Raw genomic sequence first — 12768 nt, forward strand, 5'->3', positions numbered from 1 at the left:
TAGTGACCATTTGTATGTCTTCTTTGGAGAAGCGTTTTTCAAGTCCTTCTCCCATCATTTTTAATCAGATTGTTTTTGTTGAGTTTAGTTTTCTGTATATTCTGGATATGAATCCTTTATTAGATCTGTGACTTGCACAGATTTTTTTCTCATTCGGTAGATTTTCTTTTCACTTTCTTAACAGTATCCTTTGATGAAGAAAAGTTTTTAACTTAATGTAATTATTTTTAAAGTTTGTTTATATATTTTGAGAGGGATTGTTGAGTGCATAAGAGAGAGAGAGAAAGGGGGGCAAAGGGCAGAGAGAGGAGAGAGAGAATCACAAGCAGGCTCCACAATGTCAGCCCAGAGCCCAATGCCTGGCACAGTCTCATGGTGGTGAGATCATGACCTGAGCCAAAATCAAGAGTCAGATGCTTATCTGACTCAGCGACCCAGGTGTCCTAGAAAAGCTTTTAATTTTAGACAAAGCTCAATTTATTTTTTTTGTCACCTGTATTTTTGGTGTCATATCCATGAGGTTGTTGCCAAATCTCATGTTACGAAGATTTTCCCTGATATTTTATTCTAAGCGGTTCTATAGTTTGACACCAACATCTAGGTCTTTAATCCACTTGATTTAATTTTTGTGTATGGTGTCAGGTAAGGTTCCAACTTCATTCTTTTGCATGTTCATATCCAGTTTTCCCAGCACCAGTTATTGAAAACATTGTTCTTTCCTGCTTGAAATGTCTTGCCACACCTGTCAAAAACCACATGACCATGAATGCAAGGTTTATTTTTGGGCTCTCTATTCTATTTATTGGTCTGTATATCGTCTTTATGCCAGTACCACACTGTTTGATGGCTGTAGCTTTGCAGTAAGTTTTGAAACCAGGAAGTGTGAGTCTTCCAGCTTTGTTCTTTTTTTTTTTTTTTTTTTTTTCCAGCGTTGTCTTGGTTACTCAAGGACCTTTGAGATTCCACATGGATTTTAGGATTTTTTTCTATTTCCTCCAAAAAAAATGCTATTATTTTGATAGGGATTGCATTGAATCTGTACATCACTTTGGGTAGTATCGACAACAATGTTAAGTCTTCTGGTCCACGAATGTGAGATGTCTTTCCATGTATTTAAGTCTCCTTTAATTTCTAGCATCCGTGTTTTGTAATGTTTATTTAGCATACAAATCTTTGACCTATTTAGTTAGATTTATTCCTAAATATTTAATTCTTTTAGGTGCGATTATAAATGGATTTTCTTTCCTAATTTCCTTTTCAGATTATTCATTGCTAGTGTGTAGAAACATAGCTGATCTGTGTGTGTTGACCTGGTACCCTGCAACTATGCTGAACTGACTTATATTAGCTGTAATAGCTTTCTCTGGATTCCTTGGGGTTTTCTAAATGTGGAATCACATTCATCTATGAATAGTTGTCTTCTTCCTTTCCAGTTTTGGTGCGTTTTATTTCTTGTGTAATTGCTCTGATTAGAACTCTAGTACTGTGTTGAATAGCTGCAGTGAGAGCAAGCATCCTTGTCTTGTTTTTGATCGTAGGGGGAACACTTTCCATCTTACACCATTGAACATATATTAGCTATAGGTTCTTCTTAAACATCCTCTACCACATTGAGGAATTCCGCCCCCATTCCTGGTTTTCTGAGTTTTTATCATTAAAGGGTGTTAGATTTTGTCAAGTCTCTTTTTTGCATCAATTGAGACAATCCTATGGGGTTTTTTCCTTTGTTCTATTAATGTGATATATTGATTGATTTTATTATGTTGAACCACCCTTGCATTCCTAGGATAAAACCCACTTGTTTGTGGTGAATAATCTTTTTAAAATGCTGTTAAAATTGGTTTGCTAGTATTTTGTTGAGGATTTTAACATCTATATTCATAAAGGATGTTGGTCTGTAATTCTCTTGTGATGTCTTTATCTGAACTTGGTATCAGAGTAATGCTGGCCCCACAGAATGAATTAAGAAGTATTCTCTCCTTCCTCTTCAGTTTTTTGGAAGAGTATGAGAAGTGTTGGTGTTAGTTCTTTAAAGTTTGGTGAAACTCACCAGTGAAGCCATCCGGTGCATGACATTTCTTTGTGGGGAGGTTTTAAGTTATTGCTTTAATCTCTCTACCTGTTTGTTATATGTCTGCTAAGATTTTCTATTTCTTCTTGAGTCAGGTAATTTGTGTGTTTAAAGGAATTTTTTCATTTATTCTAGGTTATCTCATTTGTTGGTATACAGTCATTCATAGTATAATCTTTTTTATCTAGGTAAGGACCCACTTTCATTTCTAATTTTTTTTAATGTTTTTTTTTTTTTTTTGAAGGAGAGAGAGACAGAGCATGAGTGGGGGAGGGTCAGAGAGAGAGGGAGACACAGAATCCGAAGTGGGCTCGAGGCTCTGAGCTGTCAACACAGAGCCTGACACAGGACTCGAACCATGACCTGAGCCAAAACTGGATGCTTAACCAACTGAGCCACCCAGGCTTTCATTTCTAATTTATTTCCATCCTATCTTTCTTTGTCTAGCTAATGGTTTTTCAGTTTTGTCGATCTTTTCAAAGAACCAACTTTTGCATTCATGATTTTCTTTATTTCTACTCTGAATTTTTTTTTTTTTATCTCCTCTCTAATCTGTATTATTTCCCTCCTCTGCTAGCTTTGGGTTTAGTTTGCTCTGTTCTAGTTCGCTAAGGTGTAAAGTTATGTTACTGATTTGAAATCTTTTTTTTTTTTTTTTTTTATGTAGCCAACTACAGGTATAAATTTCCCTCTTAGCCTTGCTTTCTCTGCAACCCATAAGATTGGCTATGTGGTGTTTTCATTTTCATTTGTGTCTAAATACTTTCTAATTTTCCTTGTTATTTTTTATGAGTCAGTGGTTTTAAAGTGTGTTATTTAATTTCTGCTTATTTTCTACTTTACCTTCTGTTACTGATCTCTAGCTTCGTTAAACTGTGGTTGAATAAGACACTTTAAATGATATCTATCTTTTTAAATCCGTTGACATTTGTTTTGTGGCCTAATATATGGTCTCTCCTGGAGGATGTTCCATGTGTGCTTGAGAAGAATATGTATTAGGCTGTTGTTGGGTGGGATGTTCTGTATACATCTGTTAGGTACAATTGGTCTATAATGTTGTTCAAGTCCTCTATTTTGTAATTGATCTTCTGATTGGTTGTTCTATCCATTATTGAAAGTGGAGTTTTGAAATATCAAAATATTGTAGAACTGTTTGTTTCTCCCTTCAGTTCTGTTGATTTTTGCTTCATATATTTTGAGTGTCAGTTATTAGGCACATAGATATTTATAACTGTTATATCTTTCTGCTGTAATGACTATCTTTTTATTCTTACAGGCTTACCTTATTTTATTGTGCTTCGCCAATATGGTGTATTTTACAAATTGAAGGTTTATGACAACCCTGTGTCAATCTAGTCTATCAGAGCCATTTTTCCAACAGCATTTGGCCACTTCACAGCTCTGTGTCACATTTTGGTAATTCTCACAATATTTCAAACGTTTTCATTTATTATTAATTTGTTATGGTGATCAGTGATTACAATGCACTGAAAATTCAGATGATGGTTGGCACTTTTAGCAATATTTTAAAATTAAGATATGTACACTGTTTTTAGATATAATGCTATTGCACACTGATAGACCACAGTATAGTGTAAACATAACTTTTATATCCACTGAGAAACAAAAAAACTCATTTGACTTGTTTTATTGAGATAGTTGCTGTCAGTGGCCTGAAAGCAAACCTGCACTATCTCTGAGGTATGCCTACATCCAATATCCTTTTTTGTCTCTTGTAACCTTTTATGATTTAAAATCTGTTTTGTCTGATATTAGTACAGCCACTCCAGCTCTCTTTCGGTGATTATTTACATGGAATATCCTTCTTTCATCCTTTCACTTCCAAGAAAATTGTATCTTTAGATTTAAAATGAGTCTCTTAAAGACAGTGTATAGTTGGATTTTTTTTTTTTTTCAACGTTTATTTATTTTTGGGACAGAGAGAGACAGAGCATGAACGGGGGAGGGGCAGAGAGAGAGGGAGACACAGAATCGGAAACAGGCTCCAGGCTCTGAGCCATCAGCCCAGAGCCCGACGCGGGGCTCGAACTCACAGACCGCGAGATCGTGACCTGGCTGAAGTCGGACGCTTAACCGACTGCGCCACCCAGGCGCCCCTATAGTTGGATTTTTTAAAGAAATTCCAGATTTTATCTGTCTTCTGATTAGAGATTTAAAAGTATTTATATTTAAACTAATTAATATTAAGGAGGAACTTCTGCCAGGTTGCTTTTTGTTTTCTGTATACTTTACAGCTTTTTTCTCCTTCATTTCCTGCATTTCTGTCTTTTGTGTTTAGTTGATTTTTTTGTAGTGAAGTGTTTTTGATTTCCTTTGTATTTCCTTATGTGTATATTTTACAGCTGTTTTGTTTGTGGTTTCTGTTTTAAAAAAAAAATTTTTTTAATGTTTATTTATTTTTGAGAGAGAGAGACAGAGTACGAGCACGGGAGGGGCAGAGAGAGGGAGACACAGAATCTGAAGCAGGCTCCAGTTTCCAAGCTGTCAGCACAGAGCCCAATGTGGGGCTCAAACCCACGAACCGTGAAATCATGACCTGAGCTGAAGTCAGACGCTTAACCGACCAAGCCACCTAGGCACCCCTTGTTTGTGGTTTCTAAGGGGATTAATAGCATACAAAAATTCTACTGTGGTACGGCTCTGTCCTCCCCCATTTCTGTTACTCATGTCATAGATTACATCTTTGTATGTTACTTGCTCATTGCCAGATTAATAATAGTTTTTAAACACATTTGTGTTTTAAATTATGTAGAAAGTAAAAAGTGGAGTTACAAACCAAAATTACAATAATACTAGCTTTCATAATTGCCCCTGCATTTACTCTCCTGGAGATCTTTATTTCTTCATATAGTTTTGGATTATACTGTTCAGCTTTCTTTTATTTCAGACCTGAAGGACTCCCTTTAGCATTTCTTGCAGAGCAGGTCTAGTGGTAACTAACTCCCTCAGCTTTTGTTCATCTGGGAATCTTAATTTCTCCCTCATTTTTGAAGGATAGTTGTGCCAGATACAGAATTCTTGGTTGACAGTTTTTTTCTTTCAGCCCTTTTAATGTATCAATCCACTGTCTTCTGGCCTCCAACGTTTCTGATTAGAAATCAGCTGATTATTGTATTGAGAATTGCTTTTATGTGAGAAGTAGTTCTCTCTTGCTGTTTTCAGGATTCTGTTTTTGTCTTTTGACAGTTTGATTGTAATGTTTCAAGTGGGCCTCTGAATTTATCTAACTCAATGTTGAGCTTCTCTGATGTGTAGATTCATGTCTTTCATGAAGTTCAGAAAGTTTTCAGCAATTCTTTTTTTTCCCAGTTTTATACCTTTATTTGACAATCAGCAATTAGTTCTCATCTACATTAATGGTCTGTGGATTATTGGAGGTGGTGACAGATACATAGGTGACCAACATATAGAGCTTGTTTGGTGAATTTTCATCCTCATTATGTTTTCTGAACAACCAACCGCACATGGTTACTCATGTATGGAACATTTCTTATTCCCTTGGCCCAGATAGCTTTGTTGAGCCTGGTGTCAGTGTGCACATCTGGAGTTCCCATCTCCTTCATGGCAAATTTCTGGATCTCTGAGTGTCCAAGGGGCTTTTTGAAACCCACTCTATGCATGTGCTTGTGAATATTGATGATGTGTTCTCTGGTCCCTACCTCATTGATGAGAGAACGGCCCTTCTCGCCACCCTTCTTTGAGGGAGCCATTCTACCAGGCCCCTCAGCAATTATTCTTCAAATATTCTGTCTTCCCCTTTCTCTCTCTTTTCTCCTTCTCAGATTTACACAGTGTGTTTATTGGTCCACTTGATGGCATCCCACAGATCCCTTAGGTCCTGTTTACTTTTCCTTATTCTTTTTTTCTTATTCTCAGAGTCAGTGATTTCAGATGTCCTCTCTTCAGTTTCACTGATTCTCTCTTCTCTGTGCTCAAATCTGCTTTTGAACTTCTAGGGTATTTTCCATTTTTGTCATTGTACTTTTGAGCTCCAGAATTTTTTTTATAATTTCTGTTTCTTTAATGATATTCTCATTTTGTTTATACATCAATTTTCTGACTTTTTCCGTGTCTTCCTTGAGCACTTTGAGGATCTTTTAAGACATTTGCTTTAAAATCTGTGTCTAGGAAGTCTATTGTCTAGGCTTCCTCAGGTGTGTTTTCTGGGGATTTATTTATATTTTTGAATATCAGAATAATAAGTGTAACTCCTTTAAATCTATTGGAAACTATTTTAGCTAGCAGTGGTTAAAATAATGCAACTTGCATCCATACTGCGCCTCAGTGATCAGAGCAGCAATCCACCGTCAGAACACAATCCTGATTTTTGGAGACAAGGTCCTCATTGCCTACCTTGGCATCCTCAAGCTGCACCAGAGATGTGGGTAGCCTTTCCTACAGTGGCCTGCCACAGGGATGGGGGTGGGGAATGGAAAGCTACCACCAAGCTGATGGCTAGAATTAACCCAGATTATCCATAACTTGCCAGCCAAGCACTGCCCCGGAAGCTGCAAGCATCAGATAGACTACAGAGTTCCAAAATTGTCATATCAGAGAGTTTCTGCCAGTACAGCGTCCAGGGGGAAAGATAGACTCCTAGAACTTCCTACTGTGCCATCTTCTCTCATTTCATACCCCCACTCCTTCTGCCTCGTTAAACTCACTTCCATTGGGAAGTCCTGTAAGTTAGACGGCTCAGTTTTTCATTTCTCTGGCATCCCGTTCTTTACAATTAGAGAATCTGTCTGTCTTCCTCACTAGACAGTTTGCTTCTAGAAGACAGGAACCATGTTTGTCTTGCTTTTTGCCCTGTCCCCAGTGCCCGGCACATAGAAGATGTATTAACAACAACAACAAAAATGTTTCATGAACAAATGAATGAAAGTGACTTAACCCGAGAAGAATAGAGCCTCTGTTGAGATGTAATGGTACCGTAGGGCAGCATGCTGGCCCAGGGCAGCAAGGGGAGTCTGGCTCTAGAAGTCATTTTCAGTTCAGGGGACAGGTTGCCCAGGTCAGGTGTGAGCACCGTAGGCAAGATCCTTCAGGCCACATTTCTTTGGAAGACAGGCGCTAGAGCCTGAGCATGTCATGCCCAGTGGGCTACTCCCCACCCTCTGAAAAGCAGGGACATGCGGTTCACGTGCCTGTCACTCTGAAGATGCATTCGGTTTCTGTCATATTTGACCAGGTGCAGACACACAAGCCTTACACGGTGGCCTTTGACCTTGCGGACCCTGGGGCCATAGTTGCAGCAACAGCTGAGATCCTGCAGTGCTTCGGCTACGTGGATGTGCTCATCAACAATGCTGGCATCAGCTACCGAGGCGCCATTGTGGACACTACCCCAGACGTGGATAAGAAAGTCATGGAGACAAACTACTTTGGCCCAGTTGCTCTAACGAAAGGTAACAGTCCTGAAGTAAAAGAAAAAGGAGCACTGCTATGTTGACGTTCTTTTTACTTTACTTGGTTCCTTTTTAGCTAAATGTTGCCCGTCTCCATCTATTTTACCCTGGAATGGGTGTTGTCATTAGAGCTTGGGTGTTTGTTTTCTCCAGGCTTTCACTTGCATTTTCTTTATCTGCTTTATAGCCTTAAATCAAGATGTTCTCCCCAGTGACAGCTTTATTTATACAGCATTGTCCCCCCCCCCGCAATTTCCTCTTCATGGTGTTTGGAAACCCATACAAAGTGGGGATATTTTTATGTCCAGCCATGGGCATCACTCAAGGGTAGAGGCTCTGCCTAGAAAAGGTGACTGAGCTCACTGACTGTTCCTAGTGATTAGGCTTCTGCCTGCCTCCCTCCGTGCTTCCTTCCCAGTCCTCCACTGGCCTCCTCCCTCCTGTTGGCAGTCTGCTGGGCACAGGGGACCTGAGAGTCCCAAGGAAGCGTGGTGCTCCCCATTGAGAAGCCTTCCCTGTTCACCTCCCTGGCTCTGACTACATACAATAAGCAAGCTCGCCTCCTGTCAGTGTTAGCTGTGGTGACCAGAAGAGAAGTCCTGCCCTAAAGCCTCTGCTCTCTTTCTTCAGCACTCCTGCCCTCCATGATCAAAAGGCAACAAGGCCATATTGTTGCGATCAGCAGCATCCAGGGCAAAATCAGCATTCCTTTCCGATCAGCATGTGAGTACTTCCTAGTGTCTCTCCCTAGAGAGACTTTTCCCTAATGTTTTCTCGTGATTATAAAAATAACACATTTAGTGTCGCTGGGCAGATACTCAATACAGAGTGTGGGAGGGGATTGATCAGAATGTGCTCTGAGCAGGCCGGGCTTCAGATTGCAGCTCCACTCCTTACCCACCCCCCTCTCCCCCGCGTGATCTCGTGCGAGTGTCCTTGCCGCATCCCCAGTCTGCAGCTGCAGAAGGGAGACAGGGCCAGTCCCAGGCCAGAGGAGCCGCTGGGAAGACTGAGTTCCTCTCTGAGCACTGGGGGAGAAGCGCCGGAGTGGTGCCGGGCCGAGGGCCGTGCGCGCCGGCCACCATCTCATTGTCGGTCTGCACCGTCCTCACGGGCACTTCCGCTGGGTCACTTTGCGGCACGTGCCTCCAAACTTTTCTCATGTGAGCAAACACATGGTAGTGTACAAACACGGAATCACATTGTACATACCGTTTTGTGGCTTGCTGATTCCACCAGACGATACAGTAGTGATGCCTCGGGTAGATACGACGTGAGCTGTTGAGCCATCTTCCTGGACGCGTGAGGATCACGTGCCCTCAGTTCTTGACCGGTACCGATGATGTGCTACCCAGAACCTCCTTGAATACTTACATCTCTGGGCACTCGTGGGAGGGTTTCAGTAAGATAAACTCCCAAAAGTGGAAATATTAAATAGGACCAGGAAATTAACCCTGCCAAACTGACTTCCAGTCTGCACACTCACCTCCACGTACGAGTGACTGGGCCAGAGTTCTGAGATATCATTTCACTCCGCTGTCTACCGCCCCGTTGTACCGGCAAGCAGACAGAGCCTGGTTCTGTCTTGCTGAAAGATTTCAAAGGTGGTTTCACGGACCGCCCGGGGAACTCCTTCCTTTGCTCTGCCCTGTGCAGTCAGTGCTGACGTCATCTGTTCTCACCTCCGAGTGCGGGCCTCCGCCTGGCGCAGCTGCGCGCTGGGTAGCGAAGGGAGGGAGGGCAGAGCCGGGTCAGCACTTTGCAAGGACTGTACCAGACATCCGGCCGGACGCTATCTGAACCGGAGCTGTGACAAAGACATCTTCTTTCTCTCCAGATACGAACCCCTGCTCTGCCTTGTGGTTCTAGTCGCGTATCCTTAGGCAAGTAACTTAAAGTCCCTGACCCTCTGTCTCCTTGCTTGTGAAGAGACTGACAGTTACCGCACACACTTCACAAGGCTGTGTTAAAGATGAGAGGAGACACCTGGAGACCAAGAGTCCTTTGTGAACTGTGGGGTTCTCCATCCATAGTTGTTTCTGGGGTGGTTATTTCCCTGCTCACCAGCATTCCATTTTGACTCCCGGCAGCACAGGACAGCTCTCTAAGACAGCTCTAATGGTTCAGGAAGAAATATAATCACAAATGATAAAACAAATGAGGTGAAATGTTAGTACTAGATAAATCAGGGTAAAGGATATACAGTATTCTTTGTACTAAATTGCTTTCAAACTTTACTTTGACTTAATCTCCCTGAATTTTGTTCTCCACTTGGCCTGTGGCTGCAGTAGGTCCCACAGAGTTGGTCTGGGCGCTTTATGACGAGCAGACTGAGTGTGGCGGTGTGCCTGGGCATGTTAGCTAACCCTGGTGAGCAGCAGTCTTCTTGACTATAAAATGGGAGAGCGGCCTTACCCGCTTCCCACCGCTGGTGGGATGATCCAGGTGGCCTGTCGAGCCCCGTGCCCTGCAGGTCGGAGACGCTCACTAGTGACAGCCGTGGTGATGGTGGTAAGTCAGCCTGGCTGAGGACCTACGGCCTGGGACTCTGTGAGACTAGTCATCAGGGTGCAGCCTTCTATTTGGGGACCCCCCCCCCCAGGGTGACTCTTCTCAGTCCTTGGGCCTGGGCTGCACCCCTGGGATCACAGCTGACAGGGGCAGCTTTCTCCACCCACCTACCCGCAAACTTCTCGTCCAGCCCCCAGCAGCTCGGCCCACACCAAAGGCGCTGGCCTGAGAAAGGCGCCGCAGGGAGGGCCAACGCTGGACTCTCTCACGTGCCTTGCCGGGACACTTCCTTGCTTTTTCCCTTCCTGCCATTTCAGCTGATGGATGCCCCTTTCCTATGGCTAAGCTACTTAGAACTCTGAATTGGAGGAAACTAATTTTCAGTGGAGATGCTGTGTGTTTCCCAAGAATGTCATTGTCGGGTCACTGTTGTCCCCCGTCAGAGCACCTTTCACCACACTGTGGAGCCATGGCCGGCAAGCTGCCGTGGCTCAACTTCTCCCAAGTGGAGCAGGATCGATGGCTCTTCCAGATGAAGCCACTTCATGGAAGTTTATCAAACAAAATACATAAGAAAGCTAAGCATGGATTTTATACACACACTCCCGTGCATGCAAGGATGCTCACTGGCAGCTCTGTTCAGTGACGAGACCTGGAGACAAGCCTGGAAGTTCCAACCCCTGAAGTCTGGTGGCCCATGGAGAGCATGGTGGGCCTGCACGGGTGCCACAGAGGCTATATGGTCTGTGTCACCAGGGGGAGAAAGCTACTGGCAGGAATAATATAAACAGTAGAGCTCACTTCTGTTAAAAAAAAAAATTAAGTGTAAAATCACATATATGTACATAGAGTATCTAAAAAGTAAATGCTGAGAAACCATTAGCATAGGTTATCTTTGGAGAATGGAATTGGAAGACAGAAGGAAGACTTTGACTCTTATATCCTCTGTCCCACTTAAATGTTTCACTCATTAGACATTAAGTTGTGATATATATATGTTTTAACTCTTAATGTTAGAATAATTTCAGACTTAAAAGTTGCAGGAACAGTACAAGGAACTCCCATGTCGCCTTCGTGTAGATTCCCCAGTTGTTAACATCTGACCATATTTGCTTTATCATATTCTGTATGTGTTGTGTGTATATATGCATGTATGTGTGTATATATGATTTATAATTTTTTTCCTGAATCATTTGAGAGAGGGTGAGGAATATGATGCTCCTTTACTCCTACACAGCAGGGTATTTCCTAAGAACAGGTATACACTGCACTTCCCTAAGTCAGGAAAGGAACACGGCTGTAATACTGTAATCTTAAATTGTAATATCAGTTTTTAAGTAAAAGCGAATGAATGGGAACGAATATGTGGGCCTGTCTCAGGCCCTCTCCCTCACCTGCATCTCTGGCCACAAACCTTTGCAGATGCGGCCTCCAAACATGCAACCCAGGCATTCTTTGACTGTCTTCGTGCCGAGATGGAACAGTATGAGATCGAGGTGACTGTCATCAGCCCTGGCTACATCCACACCAACCTCTCTGTAAATGCTGTCACTGCTGATGGGTCCAAATACGGAGGTGAGGCCCTAGTTTCTCTTTTCTCCCATGAAAAGCTGTCGGCTGGCGATAGTGAGATGTGCTTCTCTCACCTGATGATTCTTCGATTCTTTTTCATTTGGAATGTAATTTTTTTAAGTTTATTTATTTGAGAGAGAAAGAGAGAGAGAGAGAGAGAGAGAGAGAGAGAATGAGTGGGGGAGGGGCAGAGAGGGAGAGAGAGAGAGAATTCATGCTGTCAGCACAGAGCCCAACGTGGGGCTCCATGCCACGAACCATGAGATCATGACCTGAACCTAAACCAAGAGTGGGGCACTTAACTTCCTGAACCACCCAGGGTGCCCCCAGAATATAATTAAAAAAAACATTTTTTAAAAATGTTTACTTATTTTTGAGAGAGAGAGAGAGACAAAGTGTGAGCAGGGTAGGGACAGAGAGAGGGAGACACAGAATCTGAAGCAGGCTCCAGGCCCTGAGCTGTCAGAAGGATGGGGGGCTCGAACTCAGGAGCCGCAAGATCATGACCTGAGCCAAAGTCGGGTGCTTAACCGATGGAGCCACCCAGTCGCCCCTGGAATATAATTTTTAAAACTAAAAAACTTGATGTATGGGTGTTGGTTATATATACTGTTGAATAATGGTCATTTACCACGAGCCATCCTTAGCCTGAGCATCACCATTGCAGCTGTTGGAACAGGGTCCCTGTTGGCCAGGACTCAGTCCTTAAAGGACTTTGAGGGCCAAGCTGAAATGCGGCCAGACTTTCCGCTCACCCATCCTCAGTGAATTAAAGTAAAATTAAAGTGGATTAATCGCATGGAAAGTATGGGTTGCCTGCCCCAAAAGATTCCCCACTCAGTGTGCTTGAGAAATGACTGATTTCAGGATACTCAAAGGAAAGAGCACAGTCTTCTGGGGTGACGCTGGGTGTACCGGTCTCAGATCTCCCATCTTGCTTCAGCCAAAGATGTGGTGAGCTGACCTGCAGTCACCACTAGTGGGCTGAATGGCCTGGCCCCAGCGTGCAGGCTCAGGCCAGGCTCCCGGGTCAGGTGACCCATGCACGCTATTGTCCTGGGAACTGAGTTGCTTTCCCACACTTGCGTGGGGCCTGCCTACCTCTTAAGTACTGACCTGCCATGTCCTGCCTCCCTGGATATGACCTTTTGGGCCTATGCTATGGTGTTCACCAGGGGCCTCCTA

The 12768-nt window shown here is 43.0% G+C and overlaps 1 protein-coding gene and 1 pseudogene across 6 annotated transcripts in view; one reads left to right on the forward strand and one right to left on the reverse strand.

Annotated features, from left to right (window-relative positions):
* Positions 1–12768, forward strand: part of DHRS7B (dehydrogenase/reductase 7B) — a 61712-nt gene that overhangs the window by 46010 nt on the left and 2934 nt on the right. For all 6 annotated transcript variants that reach the window (XM_045487650.1, XM_045487654.1, XM_045487653.1 and 3 more), the window contains 3 exons: positions 7284–7500; positions 8131–8223; positions 11434–11586. In XM_045487650.1, coding sequence (XP_045343606.1) covers positions 7284–7500; positions 8131–8223; positions 11434–11586 — 463 coding nt within the window. The remainder of the gene's footprint in view (positions 1–7283; positions 7501–8130; positions 8224–11433; positions 11587–12768) is intronic.
* On the reverse strand, positions 5399–5802 carry LOC123603141 (annotated as a pseudogene).

The sequence above is a fragment of the Leopardus geoffroyi genome, chromosome E1 (assembly GCF_018350155.1).
Source record: "Leopardus geoffroyi isolate Oge1 chromosome E1, O.geoffroyi_Oge1_pat1.0, whole genome shotgun sequence".
NCBI classification, from domain to species: domain Eukaryota; kingdom Metazoa; phylum Chordata; class Mammalia; order Carnivora; family Felidae; genus Leopardus; species Leopardus geoffroyi.